This window comes from Pomacea canaliculata, linkage group LG14 (assembly GCF_003073045.1).
Source record: "Pomacea canaliculata isolate SZHN2017 linkage group LG14, ASM307304v1, whole genome shotgun sequence".
Taxonomy (NCBI): domain Eukaryota; kingdom Metazoa; phylum Mollusca; class Gastropoda; order Architaenioglossa; family Ampullariidae; genus Pomacea; species Pomacea canaliculata.
The window spans coordinates 7,223,890-7,244,758 of record NC_037603.1 but is presented as its reverse complement, the minus strand read 5'-3'; the positions used below and the strand labels follow the sequence as shown (position 1 = coordinate 7,244,758).

Here is a 20,869-nt window from a genome sequence, read left to right as displayed (position 1 = left end):
CAGTCCATGGCCAGGATGAAGAGGAACGGCGACAGAATGCAGCCCTGCTTCACCCCGGTACTGACGTTGAAGGGGTCTGTGAGCTCCGTGTCACAGACAACCTGGGATTTGAAATCGCTGTACAGCATTGCAATGACCTGAACAAGTTTTGCAGGGACTCCGTAATGCCTCAGGATCTTCCATAAGGACTCGCGGTGGATGCTGTCAAAAGCCTTCTCCAGGTCGATGAAATTGATGTACAGCGGTGTGTTCCATTCGTTGCTCTGCTCCAGAATCTGTCGCAGAATGAAGATGTGTTCGGAGCAGGATCGCCCAGGGCGAAATCCTGCTTGCTGTGGTCGGAGGTCTTTCTCAAGAGTTGCCGTCAGTCTTGACAAAACAATCTTGCTGAAGACCTTGCTGGTGAGGGAAAGAAGTGTTATGCCCTCCAATTATTGCAGTCTCCAAGATCTCCTTTCTTGGGTAACTTGAAGATGAGCCTGTCTTCCACGCAACAGGGACCTGCCCTGATTCCAAATTTGCCTGAAGATTTCAGTCAGCTTGGGAGCTGTCACATTCACGTCTGCTTTCAACATCTCTGCTGTTATTCCATCTGCCCTGGTGCTTTGCCGCTCTTCATTGTCTTGACTGCTGCTGTCACTTCTTCCAGGCTTGGTGGGTCTGTGCAGATGTCAAGGTCTATAGCTGCTGGCTGGATGTCTGCAAGCTGAGGGGGATCTGGTCTGTTCAGAACCGACTCAAAATGTTCCTCCAGCGCTGTAGTTTTCCTGCCTCTCCCTCGACGACATTACCGTTCACGTCTTTCACTGGCACATCACTGTTCTTAAACCCGTTGTTTAGCTGTTTGTTTATCTTGTACAGTGTCTTCAGGTCATTTTTTACTTGCTGCATTTTCTGCTTCATCTGCCAGTTTCTCTATGTGATATCTTTTGTCGGTTCTTGTCATCCTCTTTACCTCTTTGTTCAGTTTTGCATATCTTTGTCTGTGTTGTTCCTTCAGGCGTTCAGATCTGGTGCTGTTGATTCTTTGTTTGGCTGACTTTCTCTCTTCTATCTTCCTCCATGTCTCTTCTCTAATCCACTGTTCTTTCTTTTTCCGTTGGAAGCCCAGTATTTTCTCTCCTGATTCCTGTAAGACTCGATTGAAGTCGTCTAAGGTCATCTCTTGTTGGTCTCCTAGTGCCTGGAACCTGTTCTTTACTTCCATAGCAAAGGCCCTTTCGGTGGCTGGATTTTTCAGTTTGCCGGAGTCCACTCTCTGCTGACGTGCCTGTTTTCCTCGTGATCGACGCAGCTTCAGAGAAACTGTGGCTATCACAAGAGTGTGGTCACTGGCAATGTCTGCTCCTCTGTAGGCTCTAACATCTTGAAGTGAGCTCCTCCATTTTCGGTTGATGATGACATGGTCTATCTGGTTCTTTGTGATCCCATCTGGTGATGTCCATGTTGCCTTGTGGATGTCTTTGTGTGGGAAGAGTGTGCCTCCAATCAGTAGGTTGTTTTCTTCACAAAAGTCTGCCAGTCTCTCTCCGTTGTCATTGATGGTTCCGATTCCATGTTGCCCATGACATGCTCCTGCAGGTGTTGTCACTTCCCACCTTGGCATTGAGATCGCCGATGATGAGCAACATGTCGTGGGCTGGAACGCTTTCTGAGGCTGCCTGGAGCTGATCGTAAAAAGCATCCTTGTCTTCTGCCTCAGAGTCATTTGTTGGTGCATAGCAGGCTAGCACTGTCAGCTTGGTGTACTTGGAATGGAATCTTGCTCTCAAAAGCCTGGGTCCATAAGGCTTCCATTCAGCAGTGCCTTTTCCGTTTTCTTGTTGAGGAGTAGAGCTACTCCTTCAGAGTGCTGAGCGTCTGATCTTCCTGAGAACAAGATGGTATGTCCTGACGCTAGTCTCCTCTTTCCCGTGCCGGTCCATCTGACCTCACTGACTCCCAGGATGTCCAAGTTGTAGTTGTCAAACTCCTTGACTAATTGGAGCATCCTGCCAGTCTGGTACAAGGTCTGGACGTTCCAGCACCCCACCCTCAACTTCTGCCTCGGCTTCAGTAAATCCGCTGTCGGGGCGCCAGCTCCCTTTCGGGTTTGGCTGTCGTCCGTCATTAGTCCAGTCTCCTGGTGTGCTTCATTACCTTCGCCATCTGTGACGAGTTCTCTGGTTTTAGTTTCTGTAACAGGATTTTTTTTACATGGTGGGGTTGTTAGCCCTACCACAACCTATTTTACCTCTAGGTGAGGTGTCCACCTTAGTCGCCTCTTACGACATGCCTGGCTGGATGGCAGGGACCCTATTCTTGCAATGCTTGCTAGGCAAGCATACCCCGGGGTCCCACAGGGGAATAAACAATATTTGTAGAAAAACAATAAATTGTCCGTGTTCGTACCTTGCCTGGCGGTTAAATCCTTTTGATAGATCTGGTCCTGTTCTGTAAATTAAGCAAGAACTTTGTTTAGAAAATAATAAGCAGGGTTTTTTTTTAGGTTACAAGCATCTATTTTTTAAATTCCCTTTCAGCAGTAAGTATTCTACAGTGGAGCAAACAATTTTTCCTTTGTTAAAGACAGGGCGGCGTCTCACATTCAATTTAGTTGATCATTATGACCGTCTATTTCTATACCGGTGACCCGTGGGCTTTGTTTAAATAATGAAGACGACCTGTTCATTGTTTACGAGGAATTCTTTACAACTGATAATTATCAGCCGAGTGAAACGTATCTTTTTCTGACTGAGTAAAGACTGAAATATGACCTTTTTCCTGCAGACATGGACTTTGTGTACGGCCCCTTCCGAGATTTCCGGAACACTGAAAATGCAGAGTATCTGCGGACTAACCCTCGGGCTGTCCGAGTTCAGCGTAGGGCCGCTGTGCGACGAAGAGTTAATGCAGAATTCCTTTGCGGATGTGAGAAAAGCAACGATAGCAGAGACTTGGACAACGAAGTATACTCTGGGTGCATAGTGGAGGATGGTGGTATGCATTCGTAGCTTAAAAACACAATAGTAAAACGCACTATATATTATGCTGTAAGATGCTGATTACCTTTAACCCTTTGCAACTAGAAAGACCCATTCACTGCCGTTTGTTTTTCAACTTTTCAGACTACTCTTTCCTAGAAGCCCTCGATCCAAATTCCCAGATACCCGTTCAGCTGGAGGAGATACCTTGGTCGTTAGTGGCCCAGGCAACTTACATCCCTTGGTGCTGCACAGAGCCTTACACCTGCTACCCACAACACCTGGCCTGTCTCTTTGGACAGAAGGATCTGGCCACAATGATGTTGGTGCAGAAGGCAGCTGACGTTCACGCCAGGGACAGCCGACACAACACTACCCTCATGCTGGCCGCTGCCTCGGGCTGTGCCAGGACCATGGTTGCCCTCCTTTTGCTGATGTGTAAGGACGAAGACGATCGCAAAAAGTTAGTCACCGCCCAGAACAAGGACGGACTCACGGCCCTGCACTTCGCGGCTCTGAGCGATGACCCGCAGGTCGTGGAGCTGCTGCTGGGAGTGGGGGCTGATGTCAATGCCGGGCAGTTCACCACTTTGCAGAACCGACGCTTCGCCTTGACTCCTTTGCACTTTGCCCTCGTCAGGGACACGCGTACTGCCGCCACCATTGCAAGAATTTTGGTGAAGTCCGGAGCGGACCTCGACTTGGAGGCGGCCACAGCCGACAGCAGGGCGCCTTGCGGGAAGTTCTTTAGAGAGTGTTCCTGCGGATTTTGCTTCTGTGTGGACATTGACCCACTACCCCGGTTGCTGCTTCCCTCAAACGGAGCTTGGTATGATGGCGAGATCAACAGCGTGGGGACTGCTTTGCACCTGGCAGTTAAGCGCCGCATTGACCTTTCTGATATCCTCTCAGAGAAGCAGCACAGACTGCTGCTGAACGTACCCGACGGTTTAGGCTACCTGCCTCTTCATACCGCAGTCAATAACCTCGACCAGAAAGCTATAAAGATCCTCCTCAGTTTGGGTGCTGATGTCAACGCCAAGGTGACTAAAAATTGTCCTCAGCAGGGTAGAACGGCTCTTCACATCCTCTTTAGTTTCCAGTTAGATTTCCCGCCATTCGATTGCATCTGTTGCTCCAACACCCTGAAGCCCAGCCACCGCTTAAATAGCTGCGCGCCCCCTCTGCTGCAACTACCTTCTGTGAATGTGGACGCAAGAGATGGGGAGGGGAAAACCCCGCTGCATGTTGCCTGCCAGTTCGGGCACTATGCTTTTATTGAGCAGCTGGTCACCTTAGGGGCCGACGTCCTGGTCGAGGACAACGAGGGCAGAATGCCGCTGTACTTCGCCGCGCGGCCCGCAGGCAGTGAGGTCCGTGGAAAGGTGGTGGACGTTCTTCTGAGATGTGGAGCTGTCCTATCATGTCTGAATCAGCCCTACCACCTTTCTCCAGTGAAAGAGTTTGACCAATTCCTAGACGTGGCCATCCTTTTGAAGCTGTGCCGCCTCGGAGCCATAACCGGCATACATCAGAATAGAATGCTTCAGACCATTGACCTCACCATGAGCCTCCCTACTGCATTCATGCATCATCTATATGGGAAAGTAGTTTTCGCGGCGATCGCTGCGTACAGACAGGAAAGATTGCATCCACTCTCACTGTATGCCCAAAGCATCATCTGTGTGTCGAGGTCTATAAAGGCGGGGTCGCCACAAAGCAGGAGGGAGGCGTTCATGAGTTTGGAACTGGACCACTTCACGCTGGCGACCATGCAAGATCTTTGTCTAATGTAAAAGTCACGTGTGGTGAAGAGCGGAGAGGTGACATATTAACAGTACTGTTTGAAATCAGACAACAAAATAAATCGCTCCAACGTAGACGATGTCAACTTTAAAACCGAGGAAAAGAATGATGGTACCACACTGTTACACATTCTCTTGGAAATCATGGCAAACTGTGTTCCTGAGTACATTTCTACAAGTATCTACCATCATCTATATTGTTGATGATGATGATAGATGATGTGTTTCTAACTTGATGTTGTAAATTTTGTTTACTCTCATTGTTTTATCTGCACTTGCAATAAAGATTAACTGAAGTAACGTGTACTGTCGTCATTCAACGTTTTTTTTAAAAAAGAAAAAAACCATTTACCAACTGAATAAACGCTGTGTCTGGACGTATTTCACGCTGACACTAACTAATGTTTTAGACCCTCCCGTTTCATATATTTTTCTCAAAGCATGGCAAGCATATGTCGCCTGCAATTCAACATAACTTTGCAAGACAAGAACCTACCTCTCCTCCCCTCGCCTGATCACCACCACACTTGACGCCACCTTTTCCATCACCAGACCTGACACTACCTTGCCAGCTTCCAGTTCTCAAAGCTGTAAGGCACCCAATCTTTTGATGGTCGTATATTCCCAGAGTAACATGATGATGAAGAATGTGTGTATGAGTGAGAGACCTTAATCAAGGGACAGCAGGAGCCGCAGATGAAATTCCTTGGTCACCTGTAAGATTGTAGACATTGGCTTGGCGATGCCACTTCAGGAGATGGCAGCCGGCGAGGTTGAGCATATCTTTCATACCAATGATGGGAGCAGAGATGAATAAGGTCTTGCAAATGCTGACTATGGAGGTCACGGGAAATAAGGTCTTGTCCTTCTAAATCCCAATTCTCTGATGTTCAAAAACTCAGAAGGCGTTAGTTTGCATTTAATGTAGAGACTAGTCACTAGTCTAAATAGTTCAGTGTCGTTTAACATCTTTGCAAGTGAATCCAACCACAATGGTTTGTTAGGGTCTCCATCTGTCTCTTCAGATGGTCATAAGTAACTATTGTTTCCTTGCTTGCTTCTTTGAATGCTGGCATGTTTATCACACATGAAACTTGCTTCTTAACTAACCAGCGAGATAGAAAGTGCCTGAGCATATGCATAAATGCTCAATACATAGCACTGCATGGTTATGATAATGTATACCAATTAAATCTATATAGTGCTAGGTAATAATGGTAAATGCTATTGTCTCATATTACTACGCACAATCAGTCTCACAATCTTCATCCAAATAAAATCTTTTTGCAATTCCTTTATTTACTGCTCAAACCAGGAACCAGTTCCTCGTGGAGTTCATGGAGTACTTAAATAGTCCAGGAAAACTGGATGTCTATTGTATGAACATTTCCAGACTACATGGCAAATACATTTTAAAAAAAACAGCTGCAGAAACCATCTGCAACATCACGGATTGGCAGACACTGACCATTGGACAATCAGAAGTGGCAGACCCACCTGAAACACAGGAAAGTATGGTTAGTACAGATACTCATCTAGAAAGACACCCCCCTGGACAAGCAGGACAGGGTTCATAAAATACTTGGAAAGAAACTATTACCGACAGTGGTGTGCATCAAACCACATTTCGTGCTGTACAGACAGAGCAGTCAAAAGTCATGTATGTGTTGTGACAAGCATTGGCATTCTGTAGAATCGGCCAAAACAGATGTCTTCAGCTATTGCACATTGAGCAGCCATCCAAAAGATGCATCTGCAACACTTGGAAAACAACTTGTAAGCATTCTATGCAATACATACTGTAGGCATATACATCCTCTCGTATTTAATAGCAAGGTAGACGTACAGATGCCTGTGGAATATTAACTACGTCTGTCGACAGACGGTACACTCAAACCTCTTGGGTAACTTGGCTTTATCAGGTAGCTTCATGCACCGGCAATGATACCATTACTCACAGATGTCAAAGAAGATCATTGGCAGCTGTGGGTGGTTGGGCTGTCGACAGATACAAAACACTTCTTCCTGCATGTGCCCATGCAATTCTTTACCATTGGTGTCTCTTTGACAAGGCAGTAGTAGAAATGGCGTCAGCATTCCGGCTGATAAACAGTTGGATAAATGGATCCACATGTATTCCTCGTAGAAACTCAGCTGTTCTGGTCGTAAACCTAAACACAACGCATGGGCAAGTGCAAGTGCAAACAGCCCACACGTGACTGGTCCTTGCTGCTTCTGAACATTAACAAATTGTATTAACATATGTGATGCATCAGTAAACAATAGCCAGCCTCGCTGCTTTAAAAATTTAGCCTTATGATCTATTCTTATTGTTTAAAAAAAAAATCATATACCATCAGCTCCCCTGGTAGAGAGCAATGGATATTACTGTAACCCAATGGTTACCAACATGCAAAATTTGCACAAACTTCCCTGCTGGTGTTCCTACGCGCTGGCATTCCTCGGACTCAAAAATGACAATTTTCTGCAGGCCATCAATTAGCGGGAACTGGTCGTTCAAGATGGCAAAGAAATGATCAATATGTAGACCAGAAAGGTCCTTTTTCTGATCTAGGACCAGTTTCATTTCATTGCTACTGTGACGATGTTGCTTCTCTTCAGGAACCACTGGTAGTGGTTTAGTCTTCCTTCTCTTGGGTTCAAATATTGCTGCAAACACAACATCGCTTTTCTGTCTTCTGTTTCTTTTGCCTAGTGTCTGAAGCAAAGTCTCCATTTTGGTTATTACAGGAAGCCTTTTGTGTTCTCTTCGCGTTCTTGGAGTGACATGTCACACGCTGCTTTCCTGGCTTCGTCTCTGCAACATCATCAACTACAACATTCACATCAACATCAACATCAACATCAACATTATTACACACAATACCACCTTGACTTCCTCCCATATGGGGTAATGTTACCAGTGCTGAATTCTCAACAGCCTGCACTACATCATCCCATCATCTCATATGGGTATGGCTGGTCCCATCGGCAACAGAATTATTCTTGTCCTTTTCCGTGTTATCCTCGAGAAAAAGCTTTAGCTCGTCATATGGCACCCTCGCTGGTAACACACGTCCATCAGTCCCCTCCATGGCCAGTTGAACTCTTTGGTTCGAGTCTATGTCCACAATCCTGTAAGATAAAGACAAAATGAGCAAAACATAATTCAAAGTTAGAACAATAATAGAACTAAATTGCTGATTGTCATTCCAAGGTAAAACAGTTGCAACAGTTTAATTTATATAAGATATGAGAAATGTAAGCAAAGCCTGTGAACAGCTGCATAAAAAATGATCCTCTAGATACCTGTATGGGCCATTACATGGCTTATCCAAAGCATGGCCATATCAGCTGTTGTTTCTGAAGTTCTGGCGCAAAACAAGATCCTCTGCTTGTAAATCCAAGGTTTTTTTACCCTGTCACGGACCGTCCGCGGACACGCGCATTCTTTCCACAAACCAAAATATTCTGATCGCTTGAGGGTGGGCGTACCTTCTTAGAGGCACGAATAATTATTGAATTCAAACACAATTTTAAATGAAACAAAGGCAAAGTATCAACAATCAGAGATTCACTCCTTCATTCGCCACACAAGATATATTACCATTATATTATCATTCATCCAACGTACTATTAAAGTTAACAATAAAATTGATTCCCATAAATACTGTCACTGATGAAGTATTCCTGTCTCCGGAGCTGTCCTTTCTTGATGAATTACCAATGTTAATATCCACTGTATTATAGTATAAAAAATGTTCGTTCTTGATGAAACCCAAACCTTTTTATATTAAAGTCTTTGAGACCCTCCCAAGTCCTCTATTCTAATTAGTCCCTCTGATCTTCTTTCCACGAAGTCTATTTATTATTGAAAATAAATGGTTTTTACGGTACCAACAGTTTATAAGCAGGACGTCTCGGTCTTGCGCATGCGGCCGCCTCCTGGGTGTTTGGCAGGATGATGTTAGATTAACTGAAGGCCGGGAGGAAACCTTTCCTCCACCGGCGCTTACTCTCAGGCTGTTAAGAACTGTCCCTTCCAGGCGACAGATGGAGGTCGGTGCACCAGTCTTGCACAAAGTTTTTCCGTTCTGGGACCGTTGTTTTCTCGCTTACGCAGTGTGTGGTTTCTTGGCCCCACCAAGAAACTGTACTGCGGGATGCCCAAGCCACAGAGCTCCCCCACGGTGCGGACACGGACTACAGTGACTCACGACCTGTGAAGTACATCCACCTGTAGTTTACCCACGGTATTACTTTCCGTAATACTTTTTCCGCTGTCGCAGCAGTTGCGAGAAAGTCCAGAGAAAATCCACCAGCTCCAACTCTGTACCGCCGTTAGCTCTCTGTCCACCGTTTTTTCTCTAACGTTATTTTCCTCTATATTTTACGTCACCTTATTTTTACATCACAGTTTACGTCATTTGCTCAAGGGCAAACAACTTCCAACCCACTACCCTAGATCAGATCAACCACGGTTGTCGATCTTCCCTCCTAACCCCCTCTACTAAGTACTTGTCCGTTACATACCCCCTTCTTTGCCCGCTGTCCATACATCTTTTTCTGCTTTTCACTCGCTTTTTCTTGATTTTCGATGACCTTGTCAAAAATGGTGAGCATCTTCTCTTCCTTTTTTACTACTGTGGTCTTTGCGTTCCTTGTCACTGGCAAGTTGTACAGGCAGTTTCCTTGTCGGTACTGTGGGTGTATATTCCTCTTCATCGGACTCTTCCTCTGGATCGGCGCTTACTGTATCCAGTTCAGGCTCTGTATCTTCCGGCTCCTGATCGCCACAAATACAAGGTTGAGAACCGCTGCCCTAGGGGTTCGGTGAGTCGGTCTCAGGGGTTCGGCGGAGCCTCCGCCATGGAGGTCAAGACACACCCGCAATTCGTGATGACACTAAAGAAGGGTTCGGTGAATGTGCATATGAAACTTGTGGGTTCGGTACCACTGTTCTAGATGTAGGAAACTAGGAATTTTTTTTTTAACAAGCCATGCATTCTTTTATGATGTACCACTTTGTCTTGTGACTAAGCACCTGCTTTGTAACTTAGATTTAATTACCTCTAGTATTAAAAATGATTGTCATTTGTCAATGACATTACATTTTGTGTGTTCCAATCACCATATTCAGTGAATGTATAAAGCAGTTTTCAACATATACTGCAATGCTGCCCTCTGTATGTTTACCATGTGTGTAGACACCTTATAGATGCAATGAACTCTGCCATCCAGAGGAGCTATGTGTGTGTACTAAATAGTCACTTGCTTTCAATCATAATGCATCATCTAGGTTATCAGTTTAATGATGTAAAGAATTTAATACAACTTTTGACTGAACAAAGCTATATTTGTAAATCGTTACATTTCCAGACTCTTCATTTGTCTTTGCATTCAGGGCACTTCAATGTATAAACCCCATTTTTTGCGTGAATACATAAAATACATAAAAAAATTAGCTCCACCTAGATTTTAACATAGTCAATATCATGTCAAACAAACGGTCGATTGTACCCACTAGATTATATGGTTTCACTTGGCAATCAATAGGTTTTCATGAAAGGCTTGACATAAAATTGATCACATTAGAGAACGAAAACATCCCAAAGCAAAACACAAAAGGTGAAAAAAAACCTGCACACCGAGTTTTGAACACAACATCTGTCAATCTTCAGTCGTAACCACTACACCACAGAGCTCACGTACCTTTCTAATCTAACCTACTTGTAGTTACATCGTCTGTGTTGTGTTGGGCTTTCATTTATTTTATCTGTTACAAGTCATCAGTTTTAGGCTTTGAGTTATTCTGCCTGTCGCAATTAACTTTATACAGCCCTTCATAGTGTTTAACAGTTGTAGAATTTTAGCCCCAGAGCAAGTTTCATGGCAAAGAGTGAAGCCAAGAGCTTGTTAGCACGGTAAAGTGAAGGTCGCTGACGTCACGCTTCCGAAGGCTTCCAAAGTTTTTCCCTGGATGAGTGACTCTCCTTCGCTGCCTCTTTGCCCTATCATTGAAGTTCGAGGCTTGACAAAGAAGCCCACTCATTTCCGTTTTCTATTTCAAAATGGCCGATCTCCCCATCATCGAACAGATTCTAGAAGTGAGTAATTACGCTTTTCTTTTATCAGAAAACTTTCTGAAGAAGATTGATTGTAAAACTAATAGTAGAGTTATTTGTAACATGTATTCTGTTTGTTTATAGAGATGGACTGACCTTATCGAGTGTTATCATATAAAAATTCATCGTTAGGACATACTGTATTGATTTGTTTTACCACAGACATTGACGTTTTGAAACAAGTGAACGGAATGTTCTTTTCTGAAAAAAAATATACTTTTAGACATAATTTATACCACAGTTTAATCAGATTTCTTTATTAACGTGCGCTTAATAATATAATTTATTATTTTGTGCAGAATGAAATCGAACTCTGTTGTGCTGTTAATAAGAATGAGATGGCATCATCTCAAAACATACAGTTGAAAGAGGTGGGCAGCTATATTGCTAACTTTTTCAGTCCTTTAGAGATATCACAATAAGTGTGTTATGTGTTCCACTTGATACGAGTGTTCATTATTATAAAACATTCTTATTTTAAAATTTTAAAGAAACCTAAGTTTGTTGATTATAGTAGTGTCAGTTTGTTTATTTAAAATAAATGTAATTGTTATCTGATCAAAGTATAATAAATGTAATTGTTTTTCTTATTTTGCAGAAGCGTCTTAATATTTAATAATGTTGCAAAGCAAGACTAGTATATTATCATATATAGCCAATTAGCATATTATCAGTACAAGCAAAACAATATATTTTGATAATAAATGATTTTGGTGATTTCTTTCTAATCATCAGAAGTAATTGATTCAATAATAATTGCAATATGTTTGCAGCTTGACTTGGAAATAATTGACAGTGTGTGCACGTCACTGTCACAGAACTGCGTGTTACACAGTGCAAGAGATTTCTTCAAGCAAGCATCAAGTGAGTATGTAAAGCAGTTCCTAGACATCAGGGATGATGATTACAATAATTTTTACACATGTACATTGATTTTTACTTTTTTTTCTGCAACTGGTTGGTAAGACCTTCAACAGCTGAGGGTCTGAAAACCAATAAAAAATTTAATGGGGAAGGGGGGGGAGATATTACAAACTACATACATTTATGGATGGGTGACACTAATGCTTCAGTTTGTTTCTCTTCAGTAATCAGACAACTAATGCTACCATAAAATGTATTCCACTGCATAGAAACATGCTTCAACCAAGTAATTGTTCTCCAAAATTATGCAAAGAAAATTTGCATCAGAGTTTAGGTAGGAGGTCTCCTAGTATAAGATATTGTGTAATAAACTGGACATGGAAAGTATTACTTGTTATGTTTAGGATATACTTTACATATATAAGAACATGGGGTGGGGTTTCAACAATTTTAATGGATGGTCTGAAAAACGCTAGGAATTTGTTGTTATGCTTTTTATGGATGGAAATGGGTTAGCTGCCATTTACATTTATGAAGTCTTCATAGTTGTCAGCTAAAATTGCAGTTTTGTTGATTTGAGGCTTATCATATATTATATTGTTCTGCCCTCTCTTAGCTATCTGTCCTGCTTTTTTAATGTTCTTGTAAATTTGTACCTGTCTTGCTATGCAATGATTTCACCCCAGCACACCTGAAGGTCATGGTGCTGTATATAACAGATGTTTGCAGAATTTTGAAGTGCACATTAAAAGCGTTTAGTATTCTCAGACAGTACAGGCAGCTATGCACTTTCTTAATAACATTATCTACATGAGCTTTCCAAATAAGTTTGATCAGTCAACAGTAATCTGTATTTTTTATAATCCTTGATCAGTCAGAGAGTGTTACACAGCTAACAACATGCATAGCATGAATACACGCTTTAAACATCAGTTTTTCTTTTCTGAACACAGATTGACTTAGTTTGCTTATAGGTGAATTTTAATGTTTTACAGGATCACAGCTGCTTGACAAGATGGGATTTTTGAATGCCTGCTTGGTGCACAAGACAAAACTTCCCCATTCTGACAGAGAAAAGTCATGGGGAAAACTTCCATAAGGCAAACATTCAAAACATGGGAGCATTGAACAGCGTGACAGGATCTCCAATGATATCATCGTGGTTAACTTTACGATGCTTTGAATGTTTACTTAACAAAAATTACCTGTAATCGCCTCCTCAACAATATAGACACATAATGAAGAGTTGTCAGAGATATCCTGACACAGTAAACTACATTGGAGGGAGTATTATTACTAAAATGAAACAGAGGCTGCAACGGGTAGGGAGAACTCTTCAAAGGAAGAACAGCTGTTGTGTCTGGCACATCTAACTCAGGAAGTGATGGTGTGCACAGCCTTACTAGCACCTTAAATAGAGGTGGTCTGGTATTTTTAAAGCCTGCAACCAAATATTTTTCCATCTGCTGGAGAAAAAGACCCTTGAGGTCTTTACTTTAGAGTCTGTAGAAAGGTGCGACTGGTTGATTTTCAAACCATGTGCAGCCAGGATAGTGTAATAGCGTCGGCATTCAGCGGACTGACATATGAGGCAGAAAGTGCCGAGGACAATAAGAGGCTGTGTTTGAAGGGATTGTCAGATTATATTTTAAGGTGCGAGTCACCATGATGCAGACAATATATGGAAAAAACAAAAACTCAGTGCGGTCTTTGCCAAAAAAGTCTGCGAAAAACCCTTAAATCAAACAGCCACACACAGTAAGTTTATTGTATGATGTGTTGTGTGCCTATTTGAAATATGTCAGCATGAATTAAATACAGCATGAATTAATACAGCTTTTATATACTATATAGTGTAAGCTTTTGTTATTGTTAATGTTATAGGCATAATCTGTATCACATCCCACTTCCCCTCCCACACACATAGTATATATGTTAACGCAATGAAGTGATGTAAAATTTGCTTCATTTCAAAGTTACCCCACACTAACAACACTTAATATGCACATAAACATCATCCACTTAGTCTGCACTCACAAATACAGTTGAAAATCACCAATTTTTAGTGAAAATTTAATAATAATAATAATAATAATTTTATTTATAGAGGGCCTTTTCCAATCAGCAGGCAGGCTCAAGGCGCTTAAACTCATGAAGATGCCTAAGCACGCACTTTTCAACAGGCATCAAATGCATCTTACAGATACAATCATCATCATTCAAATCTCTCTCTCTCTCTCACACACACACATGGGTGGAGGAAACCAGCAGAAGCCAAGAACAGAACAGGCTTGACAGGGCTATAGTAATCCACAAAAGCCAGTGAACCTTGGCACACTGCAAAAATCTCCTGCAATCTTCAGGATCCTGGTTTCAATTTTTCACAGTCCATGATTTACAATTAGATCTGCAGTTTATTGTTGACAAGGTCATTAGAAAGAACATGCAGAATAAAACTTCTGCAAATGAATGAATTTCCTGGACACATGGTTTTCAATTTCTGGCACTGAGGATCAAAGCATTAGTGAATAGAATGGTCTAGTACGTTTGAGGAGCATGATAGCCCAAACATGCATTTAATCGGGACCTCGGTCAACGTCGCTGCTTTGCACAAATCCAAAATCTAACCACTGCAAATGTAGAGAGGAAATACAGTACATGGCTCGTATATTATAAAAGGTGAAGATTTCATGGTCAGCTTGTGATGACAGTGAAATCATTTATTCGAGTAACACGGTATATTACAAATGTGAGATGAGGTTTCTTGGATAAATGAAGGCATATCACTGTTTAACAACAGCCAAATGACTGAAGACACTGAATGTGGTAAGTATTCTCAAATGTTGGGTTGAAGAAATACAAAGGGGCAATCAAGTAATCCCCCCCAAAAAAAGGAAGAAAAAGATAGATACCACACTATTGATTGCGATTGTCCTGCACTTTTTCTTCATTGGACTGCTTGTGATAGTCACCGCAGGTCGCTGCTGATTTGCCCCTTTGATATTTCCCTTAGGAGTAACTATGAGAGCCATCTGGCGTTGGAGCCTGATGCTGTTCTCTTGGTGGCCAAACTGGAACAGATTGGGATTTTCAGCACTCCTCCTATAGCTCTGTGACGCCCAAAATGTTCCTCAAGGGATCCTGCAAAATTTATGGCTTAGAACAAATGGTACACCATTTTGAAAGAAGATACCGCGTTACTTCAACAAATGATTTCACTGTCATCACAAGCCCCTGTATGTTTGCAGTGAGAGAAACATTTTTTGTCTCTCTCCTGCCGAAAATTGCCCTTGCCTGTTCTGAACTGATGACCTCCAGTCTTCTAAATATTGAAGAAATTCTCCTTGTAGAAAGTCAAACCTAATGTCGCTCACGTGTGTGTATGGGAGCAGGTCTGGCTTCCTGAAACGTTTACCCTCTAAGAGGTTCCTGGAATTGAGACAGTCAAAAAACCTGTCCATCAGGAGGATGAATCTGGCAGTCTCCTGCTGTTCAGGGCCACCATACTCCTGCATTAAGCCTCCCACTTGATGGCTCAACACCTGTGCAGCTAATCTAACATTCATCACAGAGTGTGAGGTCAGATTGATATGGTCAGCAGTAAGGCTCGTCCTTCTGAGATGGAGTGCTTGATCCATATTATACAAGTCTATAATATGCTGCCATAGTATGTGCTGCCCATCCTTCCAGAGAAGTCTAGCGTTTGACCCCCAGTGACTGCTATGGATGATGTTTCTGACGGTCTTGATGAGATGGGGTGGGTCCGAGATGAAAAAAATTTCTCTCTCGGGGTGAAAGATATTTATTGTTTTATAGCACAGTTCTTTACTTTCTCCATGCATCTGGTACAGCCTCTGGTTGGCTGGAGCTTTATCACTGGTGCTGGCAATAACTTTTAAATTACATGCCTCCAGACAACCAACTGCCTGCCAGAACATGTAGTACAACTGGTCAGCAGAAGCAGTTCTGGTCCCAAAGTATCCCAGACTCATTTTTAAGGAAGAGTTTACTCCAACGACGTAAAAAACCAGAACATGTGATACCAGCTTGTTTGTGTCGTGAAAGTTCCACTTGTCCTTGTTGACAAATCCTATCAGCTCTCCTGATCTACTGTCAAAGACAAGGTCACTTTTCACTGACATTTCGTCATGTAGAAGCACCACATATCGCTGATTTTCTGAGAGTGTTGCAGAAAACTTGTTAAGCTCGTCCATAACTTCAGGCTGAAACCCTTCTTGAGGATGTATTGCACTAGTGTATTCCTTAAGCGTGGCAGTTCCTGGCAGCTTTAGGACACCTGTTTTTCGGAGAGTCTCATAAGCAGCTTTACTTTTGCTATGGATAAGGATGGCAAGCCTGATCATCATTGGATGCCACCTCATCCCATGTTCTTTTCTCCGAAAAGCCTTTTGCTGCTCCTCCCAGAATAACCTTGGCAAATCATCATCCTGGAGCTCAGTCATGTCAACAGCACTAAGGCTGTTGTGCATGTCTTTGGTCATTGTCATAGAATCTTCATTCAAATTCTGCTTGAATGCCCTAATTTGAAGCTGCTTTTCTAAACGTATCTTTTCCTTGCGTTCTTCTTTAAAGAGGGTCTTCAGCTGATCAATGTCCAGGCAGTGAAGTGGGTCATTTGGTTTTACAGGCTGTAATATTCTTGACTCTTTACGCTTCTTTTTCTCAAGTAGTGCATGTTCAATTTGATGACAAACCATGCAATAAGTTGAAGAATTGCTGGGGAGCAGAAGCCAGCACTGAACTGATCTGACTGATGATATATGGCACACCACATCATTAACTGTTGTGTACTGAATGTGACGATAAAATTGTGTTTGCCCATCAGGTAGGGCAGCATATTCTTGCAGTGAACTTTCAGTTACCCCAGTGCAAATCGACATGACCTGCAGCTCCTGCAGAAATGTACTTAGCCTTTTTGACTCCAGGTCTGTCGTCAAGCGTGGAGCAGGCACCCCAAGAACCTGAAAACATTATCTAAATGTTCAGTTTTTTTTTTTCAAATTGCCCAGACTATTCCTATAAAGTATTAGTTGTACATAAAAAATAACAAATATACAACAAAAATAAATATGTTATCTGATCAAAGTATAATCCAGTGAATAATAATTATGATAAAACTAAATATTAATTTTAGGTAGATAATGTCTGCCTCTTTTGAAGTGATAGATCAGAGGCAATAACTTTTGTTACCTCATAATAGCAGAATTTTTTTTCTTTAGTAACCTTTACATTGTGAAGAATTTCTATCAATTAAAAGATTAACAAAACAAATTTAAACCATGTCCATCTACAATACATGTTTTATAAAAGAAATGACGGAGGTAAAAATGTGTTTCAACAACAGCTTACCTTCACATAAGCTTGTGTGTTGTTTTCGGCTCTCAACTCGACAATAATTTTCCATACATATTCGGTCTCTGATGAAACCCCAATCTGAACATTTGCTGGAGTGTTTACTTTGATTATCCATGGTGCTTGAATTTTATTTAAATCTTTCTTGATGTCTTTCAAAGTTTTTGTAGAACACACGTTCTGGCAATGGAGGTTGTTCTCGTTCAGTCTGTAAAAGAAGACAGCTGCAGTTACATTCAGCGATAAAATTTATTTTAATATTTTTTAAATCACCTTTATCTTTTCATTGCTCTCCTATAAATAAAGAGGTAGTACCTGGCCTTTATTTTTAATCTCACTTTATACTGTTATGTATTATACATTTTATATTATAAAGACTAAATAAATGAGCAGACAAATTTACAGGTTTTGGCCTTGTGGTTTTGGGTGATTCATGTAATTTGCTTGGCATCCAACGAGTTGGCAAGCTCCATGGAACAAGACCGCTACATTTTCCTGATGGACCTGTAAAATGTTAGGATTTGGTTAAAAAATTATTGAATAAAACAACATAATGAAATTTAATTGGAAGAAAACATTACTAATTTCTTCTCTCCTCACCACATTAAAAACTTGGCGGTATCATACAAATCAGAATTTGAGAATGTCATTGTTTTTACAATGGAAAATTCGTATTTATCAAAATAATATAAAGCACATGATGATGCTGCTGATGATTATAAGAAAACTACTAGAAAGTACAAAATAGTGTTCACGTTCTGGGACATAATTCAAAACATTGCCACAAAATATGTCTAAAATATAACCATCAGCATCTCCAGAAAAAGCTTTAAAAAAATAGCATACTTATTGGCACATACCGTATTTTATGCAGCCTTCCTCGAAATGTCGAGAGCAGATCTTGGCGTTCTTTGGATTGAAGCTTTTATCGCACCGATTGATAGCATGAATCAAAGCCGCCCTCCACTTGTCTTGATCTTCGCTCTCGCCTGCTTTAGGAATCGATATGAATGACAAGCCTCTACACTTCGCTTTAGTGGTATGGCACCCAACAATGCAACAATGTGCACCTTTCCATTTTTTTGCTGGCTCTTGTGAATCCATTTAGGTCTGCGAGCAGATGCCGTGTGTAAACGTATATCGGAGTTCATACAAGCCGCCGTACCGGAAGGTAAGAGTGTTCGCAGTCTCGGTTAGCCAACGAAAGCAAGACTAACCGCGGCCTTGACCCCAAGTCACGCATCCAGGTATGAAGGTCCGTGGCCCTAACAATATGAGGATTTGACATTTGTCTCGTTTTCGGATTTGGTTTTGGTTGATACAGCCAGTCAGTAAAGTTAAATTTACTTTGGCAGTTATCTTTTATTGAGATGTGTGCATGAATGTAAGTGCCAAAAAGATTAAAAGAATCATCATTTAACGTCAAGTAAACCTCTACTTATCTACTGCTTAAGATTACAACGCTTTATGAATGTTAGCCTTGCCAGACCAGTCCACTCGGCTTTCATACAAAAGTCTTACATGTGTGATGATCCTTTTCTACATAAAATGGACACATCTCGTAACCGTCCCTGACGTCACCGGAACACTGACGTCACCTGACGAAACACTGCCCTCGGTCAGCTGAAACTGTCCTCTCCCCCGTCAACAGCGCCCACGTGAATGAAGTAACTGAGAACTGTCCTGGCTTCTGAGGTCACCAGCCTCGACTAGTGGTCAGTCTTCTCCTTGCAGGACATAACGAAAGAAGGGGCATCCCTGCCCTGTGTGGTGTCCGGTGTGTGGTGTGTGTAGCAAGTCTACTCACATTCACAAAGCCGGGTATGCTCTCCGCAAAGGCTTTTATCTTGGTTTCTGTAGAGACTGTCTCCGACCGGGCTCCCTCCTCTGACTCAGGCGAGACCTGTAGAAGTACACATGAGATGGGTGAGGTATTCACTACATGCTCCTTGACCTAGTGGCTCACACTGAAAATCTGTGAAAAGAGCTTTAAACATTTCTAAATGGTTCGCTATCACTACTTGCTACGGAATCCCTGTAAACACAATCTGTAGGAAACAATCCGTACGAGAGAGCGCACACAAGAAGCAGCGATGGGACGGAGTAAACGGGAGGAGATAGAAGAAGAAGAAAGGGAGGGGAACTAAATGACAAAAAAATCTTACCTTCTCTATCATGATTTTCTGGAAGGCATCTCCCAAACACGAGATCAGTTTTTCGTTAGTTAAATCTTCCGAGGACATACTCCTTAAGCACATACTCCATACTTAAGGACATACTCCATTAGCAGGTTTGAAATTTTCCTTGGCCTGTGGCTGGGGCATGTCCAGCACCACTGGTTATATAGCATCGCAGTCAGTGGTCAGTCAGGTGTGGTTGTGGGGAGGTGAGAACTGAAAATAAGCGTTTACCACGAGAAATATTTCTGGGAACTGATGTAACTTGCAATCATGAAGTTTGTGAAGCGACAAGATGTAGGTCGCGTGGAGCACGTGAAGCATCTTGTGAGCTCAACACTAGTCACGTGATCATCTACAGGGATGTCAACAAGTTGCAGGGAAGGGCGAGAAGACAAGACCCGTACTCTGTGACCTTTAATAAAGCTGAAGGAATTGTGCATCAAATAATCTTAAAGGGATCAAGATAAAAGTGGGGGTTAAGGGGTGGGAGAAAAACTCACAGTCTGCGGCCATGCCGACTTGACTGCACTTGCGGTACCGACAGTCTTGACATTGGTTTCTCGTGTTCTTGTTAATAACACGGATCTTGTTGTACTTGCACTGATATACCAGCTTCTTTTGATTTGTTCTCCGTAAAAAAACCTGAAGCAAAAATAAAAGAAAAAAAGAAAAGAAAAAGAATAAAAAAGAATGACTGGCAGAGAATGAAAGACATCTCAGTCCAGGTCTGCGCATGTGCAAGACGGGAACGAAAGTAGCTGGCGATCCAGTTATTAATCACTTCAACTAATTGTAACACTTGTTAAACAATTCTAGATTGTGTTATCGTAAAAACACAACTACACAGGTTTGGAGAAATGGATTGCCGCACTGTGATTTTGTCAGAACAAACCGTGCAGCCCGTTACACCCGGAGCGTCAGGCTTGTCTCACCTGGCGCGCTCTGCACGTGCGTGTGACCGGCTCCGTGAAGGTAAAGCGTGACGTCAGCGACCTCGACAGTCCGCGCTGACCTCGGTTTCAATGTTTGTCACCTGTGAAACTCGTTCTGGCGCGAAGTTCAACAACTTTAAACACTATGAAGGGCTGCAGAAAGTTAATGGCGACAGGCACAATGACTCAAGGCTTAAACCTGATGACAGGTAAAGGTGAAATAAACGAGAGACCAACACAACGGACACAATGTCAAACTGAAAGTAGGTTACAGTAGACAACATGGCGAGTGACGTGTGTAGTGCAGTGGTTACAAACAAGTCTGTACTTTGTCCCAGTAGACAAGAGGAGGGGGTTAGACACAACTGGCTTCATTGACAACATGGACAATGCTTGCTAAGTTGCTATGAAACAGTCGCGTGCTTCCTGATGCTCACCTTGCCGACATTTTGCTGAAACTGAAGGTGGCCATCGTCAGCTGGGAATCGTCACCTCCACATTTGTGTTTGTTGTTTTCAGAAAATTCACAGGAAGCAAGTTCTTGCCTTTGTCTAAGTCTTGTCTCTAGTATCGTGGCACTTTGGTTTGACATAAAAGTTATATTTCTGTCGCTCTGTAGATCCGCCC

At 42.3% G+C, this 20,869-nt stretch overlaps 2 protein-coding genes across 2 annotated transcripts; one reads left to right on the top strand and one right to left on the bottom strand.

Annotated features, from left to right (window-relative positions):
• The first annotated feature begins 10,797 nt into the window (after window positions 1-10,797).
• On the top strand, window positions 10,798-12,856 carry LOC112555580. The gene is made up of 4 exons (XM_025224012.1): window positions 10,798-10,875; window positions 11,193-11,264; window positions 11,667-11,757; window positions 12,753-12,856. The coding sequence occupies exons 1-4, from the start codon at window positions 10,840-10,842 to the stop codon at window positions 12,854-12,856; spliced, it is 303 nt and encodes a 100-aa protein (XP_025079797.1). The 5' UTR covers window positions 10,798-10,839.
• A 2,125-nt stretch (window positions 12,857-14,981) lies between these two features.
• On the bottom strand, window positions 14,982-19,373 carry LOC112555579. Its single transcript, XM_025224011.1, has 4 exons — window positions 19,296-19,373; window positions 18,938-19,033; window positions 17,128-17,310; window positions 14,982-16,739 (listed from the first exon to the last, which is right to left on the bottom strand). The coding sequence occupies exons 1-4, from the start codon at window positions 19,371-19,373 to the stop codon at window positions 14,982-14,984; spliced, it is 2,115 nt and encodes a 704-aa protein (XP_025079796.1).
• Window positions 19,374-20,869: the final 1,496 nt, after the last annotated feature.